A 12997-nucleotide genomic window follows, 5' to 3' on the forward strand; every position below is an offset into this window, starting at 1 on the left:
TATGCTTCTTACCGTTCCCTTTCCACTCCACTGAACTTTCCAGTATCTATAGCATCGACAAGTTCATAGACCAAACCGTCATGACATTAGTCGGGCAGCGGACTCGGGCGAGCGTCTCAGTGCGCGTTTTCCGAACATCGCAGACCCGGCGCCGTAGCAGAAATCTTCCTCGCGTCTGTGCTTGCTGCATACCCGGCGCCGTAGCAGAAATCTTCCTCGCATCTGTGCTTGCTGCATACCCGAGTTGTAGCTGATGACTGTTTGCCGGTTTTATGTTTCGCGAGCAAAGCTTCACGCAGCTTCTTGTCCTGCGGCTACGTGTGAATAAGGCTGACACCGGCCTCCGTTACGTACGTCCGGCACTGCGGCACCGAGCAGTAGCCTACCATGTTGCGTGCCTCCAAAGGCAGCCACTACCTATTGTAGTGCTTTCAAGCGTTGTAAAGGAGACACTCGAAGCGGCAAAATCTCGCCACTAAATGAGGACCGCAGCGTACGAGGGAATTTAAACCCTCGTTTTCAGCTCGCTTCGGCGCTCCCGAAGCAGCCGACGCGGACGCTATGTCCACGTGATCTCTCCTAGCACGTCACGCCGACGGTGGCGTCAGCTTTTCCAGTGGTGGAGCTCGAGGACAATATCTAAAGGAGCCACGAAAAAACTCGCACGCTTTATTCAAAAGCTGGCGGGCGTAGTTTTCATCGTCCATCGTCAGACTATTTTCTTATATGCCCACTGCAGGACGAAAGCATCTCCTAGCGACCTTCAATTAGGCCAGTCTTGCGTTAGCCAATTCCAACTTCCACCTCCAAATTTCTTAATCTCATCACCCCACCTAATTTTTACCGTCCTCGACTCCGCTTCTCTTCCCTTGGCTCCCATTCTGCAACTCTAATGGTCGTAGTGCGTAGCTCTCCATTGCGTTCGGCGCATGCACACGTTGAAACCTGTTTTTATAACATACGCAAGGGCTTTGCGCACATTTACTCAAGAATCCGCGTTTTCTCACGGCGCGTCTGCGAATGCGCCCTGCCCTAGCGGACTAGTCGCGGATGTTTTGGGAGAGTCGCGCGCACGGCAGCGCGGCCTTATCTCGGAAAGGAAGGAAGGAAGGAAGGAAAGAAAACTTTATTTGGTCCTGCAAGTAGTGATAATTAACCACTAAGCGGGCCGCTCCCACGTCGGGACCGGAAGGCCAAGCCTCACGGCCACGTCGTGAGCCTGCTGGACAGCCCAGAATTGTTCATCCAGGTCCGGGCTGCGAAGTGCAGCCTCCCGCCTGGACGCATCCTGGATCGTCGAGTCTTCAATTCTTTCGCAAGACCAGATCATGTGTTCGAGCGTGGCTAAAGCACCACAATCTTGGCAACAAGGCTCTGTATACGTCTCCGGATAAAACATGTTCAGTCTCCGTGGGCAAGGATAAGTACCAGTCTGTAGTAAGCGTAATGTAAGTGCCTGAGCCCTGTTTAGTTTAGGATGCGGCAAACTGTAAAACCTGCGATTAAGAAGGTAATACTTCGTGATTTCATTGCATGTGGAAGGGAGTCTCTGTTCTCGGGGAGTACCGCCACGCCGTTGCGCGGGGCAGAGCGGAGGGTAAGATCTCGCGCTGCCTCATGAGCGGACTCAATGAGATTCGGAGGGGCTCCCTCGATCATCCCAAGGTGAACAGGGAACCAACATAAGTAGTGTTGAGAGATCTCACATGTCTGCATACTTTTAAAAGCAACCTTAGCCACCGAGCCCTTCTCAAAGGCCCTAACAGCCGACTTTGAATCGATACAAAAGGCCTGCGCCTGTCAACCAGGGCGAGCGCAATAGCCGCTTGCTCCGCCACCTCTGGCCTATCAGTCCGAACGGTAGCAGCGTTAACGACACCGCCCTCATTGTCCACGACAACTATGGTAAACACCTTCCTCTCCTCGTTAAAAGAAGCATCGACGAAGCCAACCTTCTGATTCTCATCACGAATGAGTCTCAGCAGGCAAGTTCCCCTGGCCTTTCTTCTACCGACATTTCGCTCCGGATGCATGTTCCTGGGAACAGGCTTGACGTGATACCGATTACGGACCTTCAAGGGAATACCAACATGAAGCTGCGAAATCTTCTCCTGAGGAACACCTAACTCTCTCAGAATCTGCCGACCCGTACTAGTCGTAGAGAGACGCACCATCTGCGTCCTCTCCCGAGCCTCGGGAAAAAGCTCCAAAAAAAAGGGGGGGGGGGGGGTGGGGGGGGGGGAAGAAAAAAAAAAGCACTCCGATGCGCGCTGCTGCAAACACTGTTGCCGTGTACCGCGTTGGAACTCCACCGGTAGCTCGACGTCGGTGCGGTGCCGAAAGTATGCGTAGCGTAAGACTGCAACTCACCTATAAAGCAGAAAGCATCGAGGGCTTCGACCAGACTTCCGAGTGGTCCTGAATCCGCCGCACGTGAGCCCCATAGTTGCTGCCTTTCATTGATGGCTAGCAAATTTAACGAAAAGCTCCCGTGTTACACTTGGGCATCACTTAAAAACACGTTGCTGGCGAAGCCTTCTTGCAGCATCGGCCCTCACTTGCTGGGGGTGAGGGCGTGCGCATAACTTCACGCACTCGTTTAAGGCGCGGTAACGCTGGGTTGATACGAGACCGACAAGACGATCACGCCAGCGATTGGCCTCCTATTCATCACAGTGTGCCGCGGAGACCATTTAATCATATCAAACCGAAAACCACCGAGCGCGAGTTGTCGTACTTCGACGGACTTTCTTCTCGACGGCACCGATAAAATCACCGTGCTGATCGATCATCGTTCCACCGAATCCCGCGCGACCAGCCGTCGAACAGACAACGTCATAGTCGCAGCGCCTTCGCTTGTATATATATTTATTGGCGCTCAAAATTAGTGAAACTACGCCTACGACGTTGAACTGCACAAGCGTCGATCCTTTCAAGCAGTGCACACGAAGTTTGATCCAATGTTGATCCTGTTCAGCGAAGGTTAGGCCTGACGCCGTCGAGTTTGTGCAGCCGCTACCGGCGGACCTGTGTTGAAAAGAAAGCCGTTAGAACGAAGGAAACTGCTTTCATAGCTCAGCTCTGGCCTTAGCGATTTGATATCAACTACTCTTGAATTCACAAGGCGCGCCACGTTAAGTGACAAGCGGCTCGCTTTGTCACCGTCCCCTTAGGCTGCCGGTCGCATTCGCTACGTAGACGGGCAGGCCTGTACGTGTTATGCTCACACATTTATTTCCCGACATGCACTCTTTACCTACCCGTCAAACGGGAAACAAAAGCCGGTGCATTCGGTGAAGCAGCGTAAACAGCCGCCTCGCTCAGTTGTACCAATTGCGTCAGCGAGGGCATTCGCGTTTCCGCGAGAGAACGACACGTACCATAAATAGAGAGTTATATCTCAGCGAGCCAGTGGGCCCAGCGGGCCAACGTGGACACCATTGCGCATGCGCGGTACCACATGCGCAGTGGCGTTTACGCTGGCCCGCTGGCTCGCTGAGCTATAACGCTATAACACTCCGATGAACACTTATGCAAGGACAGTTGTATCTAATAATGCTTTATGGCACGCAGAAAAGCGAGGATTACTCACAAATCACTAAAAGAAAAGTGATAGTCACTAATAAATTACCCGTCAGTAATATATGTATCTGGATCAGAGTTGCCGCTGTTTGACTCGGCCGCTCATATCGACTCGCCTCAGGGTGGAACAACGAGGCTAATATGCACTGATCTGTATGTTTTGCTACATTTTAAGATTATTTCATATCAGTGATGCAGCTTTTTCCTAATATTTGACGCTAACAACGATTTGTGGCTGCAGATGCCATGTAAACAAGTGCATCGCTTTGGCAAATCCGACGCGGAGCGCTGCACTCGAAGACTTCTTGAATATGCGACATGTCTAAAGAATGTGTAAAAGAATACAAAAAGCGATGCGCAAGTGCACAAATCAGCGACAAGAAACTCCAAGGCAGCCGCGTCGGCAGACGGAACTCCGCGTGGCTTCATCGGCCGCACTGTTAGCACAACTGCGCATTCAGGCCTGCTTACCCTGCAGTAGTCGGTGAGCACTATACATGGCTTCCAGGAATGACATGCTTCCCCGGAAAAGCCATTATTAATTATTCGCGATCCACGAAACGCAGCACCGACTCGCGCTCAACATGGCTACAGGTGCACAAATCAAACGGCGAAGGCCCCGGCATCCTTTCAACACGTTTCCAGCGGCGTGTGGCAGATAGCAGCACAGGAAAATGAAAAAAAAAAAGAAAAAGAAAAGCGAATTACATCTTCGTGAATGGGTGTCGCAACGCACGCGTAACTGTCGGAAAGCACAAGGAGCCAGCCCGCCAAACTCATTTCATTTTCTACGATGCAGATGGCCAGAGAATGAGATGAAGTATTTTGGACAGTGTCGTTACCGCTCGGTTGAAAGGTTTCTTACGTACAATTTTACACGCAGATGGCGCTCGAAGCATAAAAGAAATGAGCGACCAAAGTGCGAAAACATCTGCACCTCAAAAGCGTGGACACGGAATGGAGGAAAAGGCTAAGAAAGTTGGCAACCAAGAACAGGCTAATTAAAGGTGTAAATACACACCCCAGAGCCATGAAAAAGAAAGTGCAGAGAAAGAAAGGCAGTAAATTGGATGTTAAGGGTGGAAACAAGAAAGGCCATTGAGATTTACATATACGATAAGAAAGAAATCGGAAGGGAAAATCTGCGCTCCAACATAAAGGGCAGCGCTTTTCTAGTTGAGACCCAAAGTGGCTGCCTGAAGACAAAACCATAGCAGAGCAAATATTCGCAATAGGATAAGCCAAGTGTCTGCTACAATAAAAGTGCGGGTGCCACCAGAAATACCTCGTGGAGAACGTTCACCTTCCTGAAAAGCAAGGATTCAAAGCGTAGGGAAGCATTAACTCGCCAGCAGTCAAGATAAGCATGAGAAGTTTAGAGTACTGGCGGAAAAAAAGCAGGGAAGAGATGATAAAACTGGAGTCGTTAAAGGCATAGCCGCATTGAGAGATAGGCGAAATGCAAGACTGCCAAGCATGTATACAATACGTGCAGGCAAGGTGACTATATTTTGCCGCGCCGTTTCAACGGAGATGCCAAAAAGAGATGCGATGGGGTCTTCATCATCATTATTATTATTATGCACGGCGAGCGATGGCGTCCAACGGGTGACGTTTCCTGAGCGACCATGTACGCGACCAGCTGTAAACTGAACGTAACAGCCACCGCTTAACGACAGGATTCGTCTATAGAGACTCCACCACATTGGGCCTTACAGATGCGTGTTTTGCGCAGCCCACCGCCGGTACAGCGCGTAATCCATCGATCAGGTTAGTAATGGCCAACGTGTCAGGCGCAGCAGACAATGGCTTGTCATCTGCTTGATGGATTGCAGTCGCTTTTCAAGCTCCCGACTCATTTCTCCTTTACGAAGGCAGCTGTTCGCACAGTCGTGACAGAAAGAGTGCAAGGTAAAGATGGCAGAAAGAAAACACCGCGCGAACACGTCGCTTTGTGTTGCCTGGCAGAACGTCATACAGACGAGTTAGTCCCGATGGTTGTAGGCATGTTGCAGCCACAATGGTAGGAAGGAAAACGAGGCCCAGCAACGTATAGCACCAAGCAGGGTTCCACTGAGACCCCAACCGCCGCGTTGTTACTTCTTTATTATGAACTGAAAATGTTAAATTATGGAGTTTTACGTGCCAAGAACCACGATCTGATTATGAGCCACGCCGTATTGGGGGAGTCCGGATGAATTGTGACAACTTGGGGTTCTTTAACTTGCACTTAAATCTAAGTACACGGGCGTTTTTTGCTTTTCGCTCCGATGGAAATGCGGCCGCCACGGTTGGGATTTCATCCAACTACCTCGTTTCTAGCAGCGCAACACCAAAGCTACTAAGCAACCACGGCGGGTATGAACAAAATATTAGCAACAAGCACTTACTTAGTAGTTCGCAGCCAAACGCGGGGCAGTCACTTGCAATAAATAAATAAATAAATAAATAAATAAATAAGAATAAATGACAAATAGAAGAATAGATAACATTATTCATAGCTTGACGCGTGCACTGTAGAAAACCGTCTGCTAGTGTTCACAGATAGACAGTTCTAAAACAAAAGAATTCCTGCTGCTGCCTATACGTGATTATGCGTGACATCGTGTAAGCCACCAGAACGTGAACGCTCGCCCGCTTTTGACGCATAACAGGGCAGCGGGGTAAGGATGAGTGTAGAAGTTAACGTCCTTTGCATATTTAAGATGGCGGCCGTTCTGTCCCATTTAGTTTCGTCGCTTCTGCTAAATGCACCGTTCACTACATGTTCAAAGTAAAGCAATATTTCAATTACGAAGTGCATTCTACAATAATCAGCCCTTTAACTATGTCTCCTGTAACATGACAGATGTAACAATGTCATATTTCATTCTTGTATACTTACCGTGGTAGGCGTATAGATTTGCAGCACCAGTGAGGAACCGGTGACATTCCTTCATGAAACGCGTTATCCGGAACATGTTGCAACCACTACCGAACAAGTTCGTCTAGTTAACCGCTGTCCCTAACACAATCTCTTGACAGACAGGCAATTCCGGCATTTTTTTAACCATACTAGGATATTGTCATTTTCAAATGACATTGAGAGTCTCGTCACCGGCAGGGTGGTTCCATTTGCTAAGAAATTTATCGATAATTTTATATAACCAATAAACGAGATACCGAAACCGAAACGGGTAGCTGCTTCGTGTGACGTCACGATGAATCGATGACGTCAGATCCTACACTACCATAATGTAAACACGCAGTACACGTGGCGCTAACACCAAAGAAGCGAAGCTGATGATGTCACCTGACGACACAGGGAGCTTTTACAGATCTCCCCAAGTAGACAGCGGCGATTTCAGTGACAGTGGCGGTGTAGACTCTGACTTCACAAACACAGGGTGGTCAGTAAAAAGTGTTGAGTAGGGAACACGAAACCAACCTTTTAAATTCATTTTCGGGAAAACTAAATGGCTTGCAGTCATATTGTTTGGTACAGATAATCACTGTAAAAGACAACGTGCATTCAAGAGAGAGAGAATGAAGAGGAAAGGCAGGGAGGTTAACCAGATATGAGTCTCCGGTTTGCTACCCTACACTGGGGATGGGGGATAGGGGTTAGAAAGATGACAGAGAGGAAAACGCAAAAAAAAAACAAAAAAAAAAACACGCACACATGGAGGCACACACACACAAAAGGCGTTCCAGTTAAAGTCGTTCACACAGGCCGGTAGATCGCAAAAAGCGCAATAGCGCTTGCATTCAACGTGCATTCAAAATTTTGTTAAGATCAGTGGACATCGAAAAATCGCCGGAGTTGACCTGTAACGGCTGTTACGCGGAGGCAACCACTGCTGGAGCGATTCATGTGAAATCAATACCGAGTACCTGGGCACAGTCCTAAACTCCAGCTTGTCTAGGTCTCACCTACAAATAAAATGTGCACTTCTAGCGAGTTTGAGCAAATTACTAGCGAAGATCACAAGTAACAGACTGCCTTCCTTATAACACAAATAAACCACAGCAATGCACCAGTTAGTGCGGCAAATTTCCGGGGAATGCGTTCCATTACATCGGCCACTCGCAGTGTAACTTGTGCTAGCAGAGCATGGTCCTAATTTTCTTATTAAGACAAGCAATAACGCATCAGCTACTCTGACAAAAACAGTCTAAATGCGACAATGAACACACACTTTTCAGGGAAATCAACAAAAGAGCGCAAGACGCAATCACTCATCGTAATATCTCCAACTACAACGGCGGTATATGACTCGGAGCGATAGGAAATCCCGGTGTTTACCCGAAGGATCAAGGCTCCACTGGTTTAATGTCGCCACCATCTGATAGGCTTGAGTGCCGGCTCCTGTAGAAAAGCGGTAGCAGCGGACGTTGACTCAATACAGTCCTCGATCCATCCCAAAAGTGGCACAGCTTTGCGGCAGTGCTAGACCAACGCCGCATAGTGGATGCCGTCGAGAACAGCTATCTTAAGCTGACAGCTGCTGCTAAATACAAAAAAATCATCGTAAATTACACCCAGATAATAGGTAACGATTCCGCTATAAACAAAAAGTGCCTGCATCGAAGGGCAGATTCGCGCAGTTGTAAACGCCAAAAAGACAATGTTTTCGAGTGGTTTCCAACTTTTCTCTTGTGATGTCAATTTAGATGGCGCATAGTATGCTGGCGCGTAGAAGTGAACAAGGTATACACTGCGCGTGGAAGCTGTCGATCTTGAACAGTCAGAAAACATGATTAACAAATGTTTAACTATTTGTGCCCGAACATGCAGCGACATCATCAAAACATTATCGATGAACGTTACGATCAGTAGCAAAACACACCGGCCAGTGAATGACTGTGGTGGATGTATGCTAAGAATGTAAATGCACTTACCTGTGCATCAGGGAACGACAGACAGCGAAAATACCGTGTCTTGCCATATAAACCGGATGCGGTCTGATGCAGACCGTTCCGATGCGAAGGTTGCGCGCCATGGAAAGAAATCCCAAGAAAAAAGTGCGAGTTCCGTTTTCATTTGTACATATAAAGTCTTCTATATTCTTTATCATAACAACGTACAAACATGTCATGGTGGTGCGCTGTGTGTGACATAGAGAACATCCCTACTAGTATTCGTGACACGTTGAAATGCATACAGTGAGTATACGCACCGCCACTACTTCGTGTGAACGACATAAAAACAACTTGGGCCAACATGTGAAGCCCGCGTGGTTGCAACATGGCAAAGGAAAGATGAGGAGGCGCTGCTCCTGTAAACGAAGAAAGCAAACAAAACAAAAGCAAAACAAAAATAAAACAACAATATCCGAAGCGTCATGAAACTTGCTAAGCAATGCTTTCTTCTCCCTTCGTCACAGTGCCTAGGTGCTTCTGAGTGGGATTTCACGCCCCACCCCTCTAAAAAAATACAATATATAAATCAAAAAACGAAACAAAATATTCGAGTGACACAAACGGGCTCTCTACACCCGTCCATTCCCTCCCCCCCTCCCTTCGCCCAATGACTTCAATAATTCGATCACAACGGGCGTTTCCAAGTCATGGCACTTACAAAAAATAGGGAGAAACTGTCCCTAGGCCTGTATTATGCAATGAGCGAGCGGGTTTCCAAAGTACTCCGAGATAAGGGACTCCGCTCTGCACGACGAGTAGGCTATAAAAAGAACTCTTGGAGCGCTACGCAATGAAGGCGGGCAGACGCCAACTTGGGAGGCGAACCGTTATCCGTAGCTTTCTATTGGCCGCAGAAAGTACATCATCCTGACGCTTCTGAGGCTTTTGATTAGTTAATTATGCTTATACTAGATCTCATTAGACACAAACCAGCTGCGGATGATGACTGAACATCGGGAAAAGTACTGCAGAAGACTCAAATTCCGCTATGCATATAAAGCGAATGCTTTAGCGATTAATTTTCATTCCAGTGTTAAAGTAAAAATTTTTCTTCTTGATTTTTGGAAAAAAAAAGTGCCCGCGTTGGGCGCGGCCTTCCTCTACTGTGTGTTTTTATTTTCTTGTTAAACTCTAAGATTGCTACTCGTTTCGTCTGTCCTGAAAGGCGGCTGGAAGGTTCACAATTTCAGTTTTTCTAATAACCTCCACTGTACAGTGCGATGCACTGTTAAATGGAACACCACAATGTTCGGCTATCACTTTGCTGGCGCTCTAATCGCAAGTGACGACTCTATGTGAATTCACCGTACAAGCGTGTGGGAAGGTACCAACGCGACCATACACATAAAATCCGCTGCAGGTCCCGGCGAGAGGGAAAAAGCCGCGCGCGCTCTACATTCGAGTGTTCTCTTTAACAGTCCATCGGCTGCACGGTACACCACGAGCAAAGCACCAAGGTGGCTCGTCCTTTACAGTAGTTGTGTGCACTGGAAGCGCTCCGCTCGACAGAGGAACACGCTGGAATCACTGGCGAAGAAGCACCACGCAAGCGCGTCACCGCTTGCGCATGTGCCTGTAGCACTAGATTCGTTATATCACATCGACGATATCGTCACCATTCGTCAATATAAAGGCGGCATCACAACGAAGAAAAAGACCAAGGCGTACAGGATATTCGCACTCTGCAAAACAGCAAAAATTTGCAGTTTCCCCTGAAAGGCGAAGCATCAATTGCGATAGCTAATTAATAGACAGCTATACGAAGTAGGAAAAGCAGTTCTATCGGCTGTATGAACTTGTAGACATTCGCTTTCTAATTAAATTAACAAAAATGGTGTCATGTGTGCACAAGCACACACGAACACATCTCACTCGATGAGCGCGGAATTCACTGTCAAAACGGTGGCGTGACGCGAACCGACCGGCTAGAACACAGCGCACACGAATATATTAGCATTCGGCGCACTCTGTCCCCCTCGCAGGTCGCTTTCAAGACAGGGCGCGCGCGGCCGCACCATACACAGCAGCCGCCAGAGTAGAACACCCTCCCCCTCCCTTGCCTCACCCCCGTGCCTTGCACGCGACGGAAGACGGCGCGCTTCCTTCTAGCTTTCCTCCCTTGCGTGCGTGAAACTAAGCCACCATCGTCGGCTCACCCTCGTATGCTTTCATTAGCACATAGAGCGTACGGCGCGCGGCGATGATGTTATCGCCCTTGGAAATTATACGAAACATCACGGCGACGGCGACAGCAAAAATGCGCCTGGAGTGTCCATAATAAAAATGACCAGCGTATCCTCCACAATCACTACTGCTGTTTTCAGTCACCTGGATGGCAGCACATCACGGGCGATCTCATTGACACATCATAACCGAGTTCCTCCTTTAAAAAAATTCCTTCAACGTGGCCTATCGCATTTTGTTCAATATGGCCTAAATCTGAATTCGCAGCTACGCGCATTTTCTATCTAACCTATAAATATGAACGGGACATACACGAGCCATGGTGTGTCAAAGAAAAAATGACGTATCCGGAACGCAATAAACGAACGGAACTCCTACGAATACTGGCACAATAGGCGCGGCAACTTCTCGCCTAACGATATGACCTCCGAGATTGGGCGGAGCTAGGAGGTCATGCTAACGATATTCCCCTTTCTGTACTAACCACCTTAGGGCGTCATTTAACTTATGCTTTCCAGAGAACCTCCTTTAAGGGTAGTCATTAACCCTTGGACAACAAACGCAGATCGATACGCGACGCCGACGTGCAACGCCTGCACAGGGCTCACGGCGAACGTCCATTGATGCGGGCAGTACTAGCGGAGTTGTCGCGGCGCGACGCTCACAACCCGAACTGCGCGATTGCTGGCCCTCTCACAACCGACGTGTCCAGTGCCGTCGAGCTAAGCGCGGCCGCCTTCGGGGCGGCGCCGGCAGTCGTGATTTCACAAGGGGCGCTCCACGAGGTCGACGGCTAGGAGCGCCCTGCGGTCACCATCAGGAGCACTTGATAGTCGTGTCGTGCACCTTGGTCCACATGGCACGCAATTCGCTGGGCGTCATCAAGTGCGCCGTAATGAGTCGGCGAAACTGGCACGGATCGTTTTTGCGCTTGTAGAACTTGAAGCCGTTCGAGTTGTTGGGCTTGAGGCCCAGCTTCTGCGCCACCATGCCGGTGATGAAGATGTCCTCCATGAAGAAGAAAGGCGTGTCGAGCGCCGCCCGGTACAGCGGACCCACCACGTCGCCGGACACGACGTAGCCGGTGCCGGACAGGTAGTCTGGATACGTGTGATGCGTGTACACAAACGGCGGCACGTACCACTTGGAGGTCCAGTCGCGCACGGGGGTCGCGCCGCGGATGAGGCATCCCAGGAGCAGGCGGCGGCCGCCCTTGGCGCGCAGAAGGTTCACCAGGTTCTGCACGTTCACGTACATGTCGTCGTCCGTCTTGAGGACGTAGCGCGAGCGCGGGCAGTGCTTGTCCACCCACTTGAGCAGCACTACCGACTTGACGGTGAGGTTGTTGTAGGTGTCCAGGAAGTCAGCCTGCACGAAGCAAAGAGTTCATAAGGAAGTGCTCCTTGAGCAAAAGCCTAAAACTGGCTCCGCGAGAGAGCTTCTATGAATAAAGGAACAGGTGCAGTGCGAATTGTAATTCTCTAGAGTAGTAAATCGGCAGAGCGGGTCGCCATTTGCTCGAAATAAAGTACGGACCAACGTTGCAATAAGACCACGCGTGACCATGCCGCTTGCACGGTCTATGCGCTATTGTCACAAAGGGCGCGCACGTCTCGACGATGTCGCCACTACCGCCGACAGCCGCGAGGCTGTTGAGGGGGCAAAGTAAATGAGGGGACGAACCTCCCTAGTGTTCCGCAGGCGCCTGACCGGTTCCTCACGCGCAGTAAGGGAGACAGTTCGTCGGGTCTGCGCGGCGAACGGCAGAGTTGGTTTGGAAGTCTGGGCGAGCGGTCGTGCCTCGAGAGCCGGCAAGGTATTGGTCGGCAGGCTAGGTTCCCCAAGCCGGTGTCTTCGACAAGATCGACGTGCGGCCCAAGTCCACCCCAGTCTTTAGCGGCGACCACCAAAGCGAGGAACCAGCACTCTAGTGCCTTCTTAGGACAGGACTTTCAACTTAAATGCCGCTAATAAACCCACGTCTACCAATTGCCCTCAGGCCTTCAGTCTGAAGTTTATCGTGTTTAATCGTTCGTTTATGTAAACATCACGTATCTCTTGTACATTCTTTCACGCAGTGTTTGTCGCGTTTACTGCTGCTGAGTATTTTTTTTATTTGCTCACGTTCTTTTAAGCTTTATTTATCGCTCTTAAATCAAGATGTGGTGGGCGTTGTTGCACGCTTCGCAGGAAGGTTCTGTGTTGTTCGTCAACCTATTGCCTTTGGAGATTTCTGCGTCTGTGGATATTCTGTTCGAAGTGTACCGTGTCGCGTGAGCTGCTTGTAATTAAACTGCCTTTCTCGACGCTTCCCATCTCATGCCTCTGG

General features: G+C 49.4%; 1 protein-coding gene across 2 annotated transcripts in view; it reads right to left on the bottom strand.

Annotated features, from left to right (window-relative positions):
* Nucleotides 1–8587: 8587 nt before the first annotated feature.
* The window catches only part of LOC126531012 (beta-1,3-galactosyltransferase 1-like), a 128272-nt gene continuing 123862 nt past the window's right edge, over nucleotides 8588–12997 (bottom strand). For both annotated transcript variants that reach the window (XM_050178372.3, XM_050178371.3), the window contains exon 3: nucleotides 8588–12036. In XM_050178372.3, the coding sequence (XP_050034329.1) occupies nucleotides 11485–12036 (552 nt within the window). In that variant the 3' untranslated portion in view covers nucleotides 8588–11484. The remainder of the gene's footprint in view (nucleotides 12037–12997) is intronic.

The sequence above is a fragment of the Dermacentor andersoni genome, chromosome 5, assembly GCF_023375885.2.
Source record: "Dermacentor andersoni chromosome 5, qqDerAnde1_hic_scaffold, whole genome shotgun sequence".
NCBI lineage: Eukaryota > Metazoa > Arthropoda > Arachnida > Ixodida > Ixodidae > Dermacentor > Dermacentor andersoni.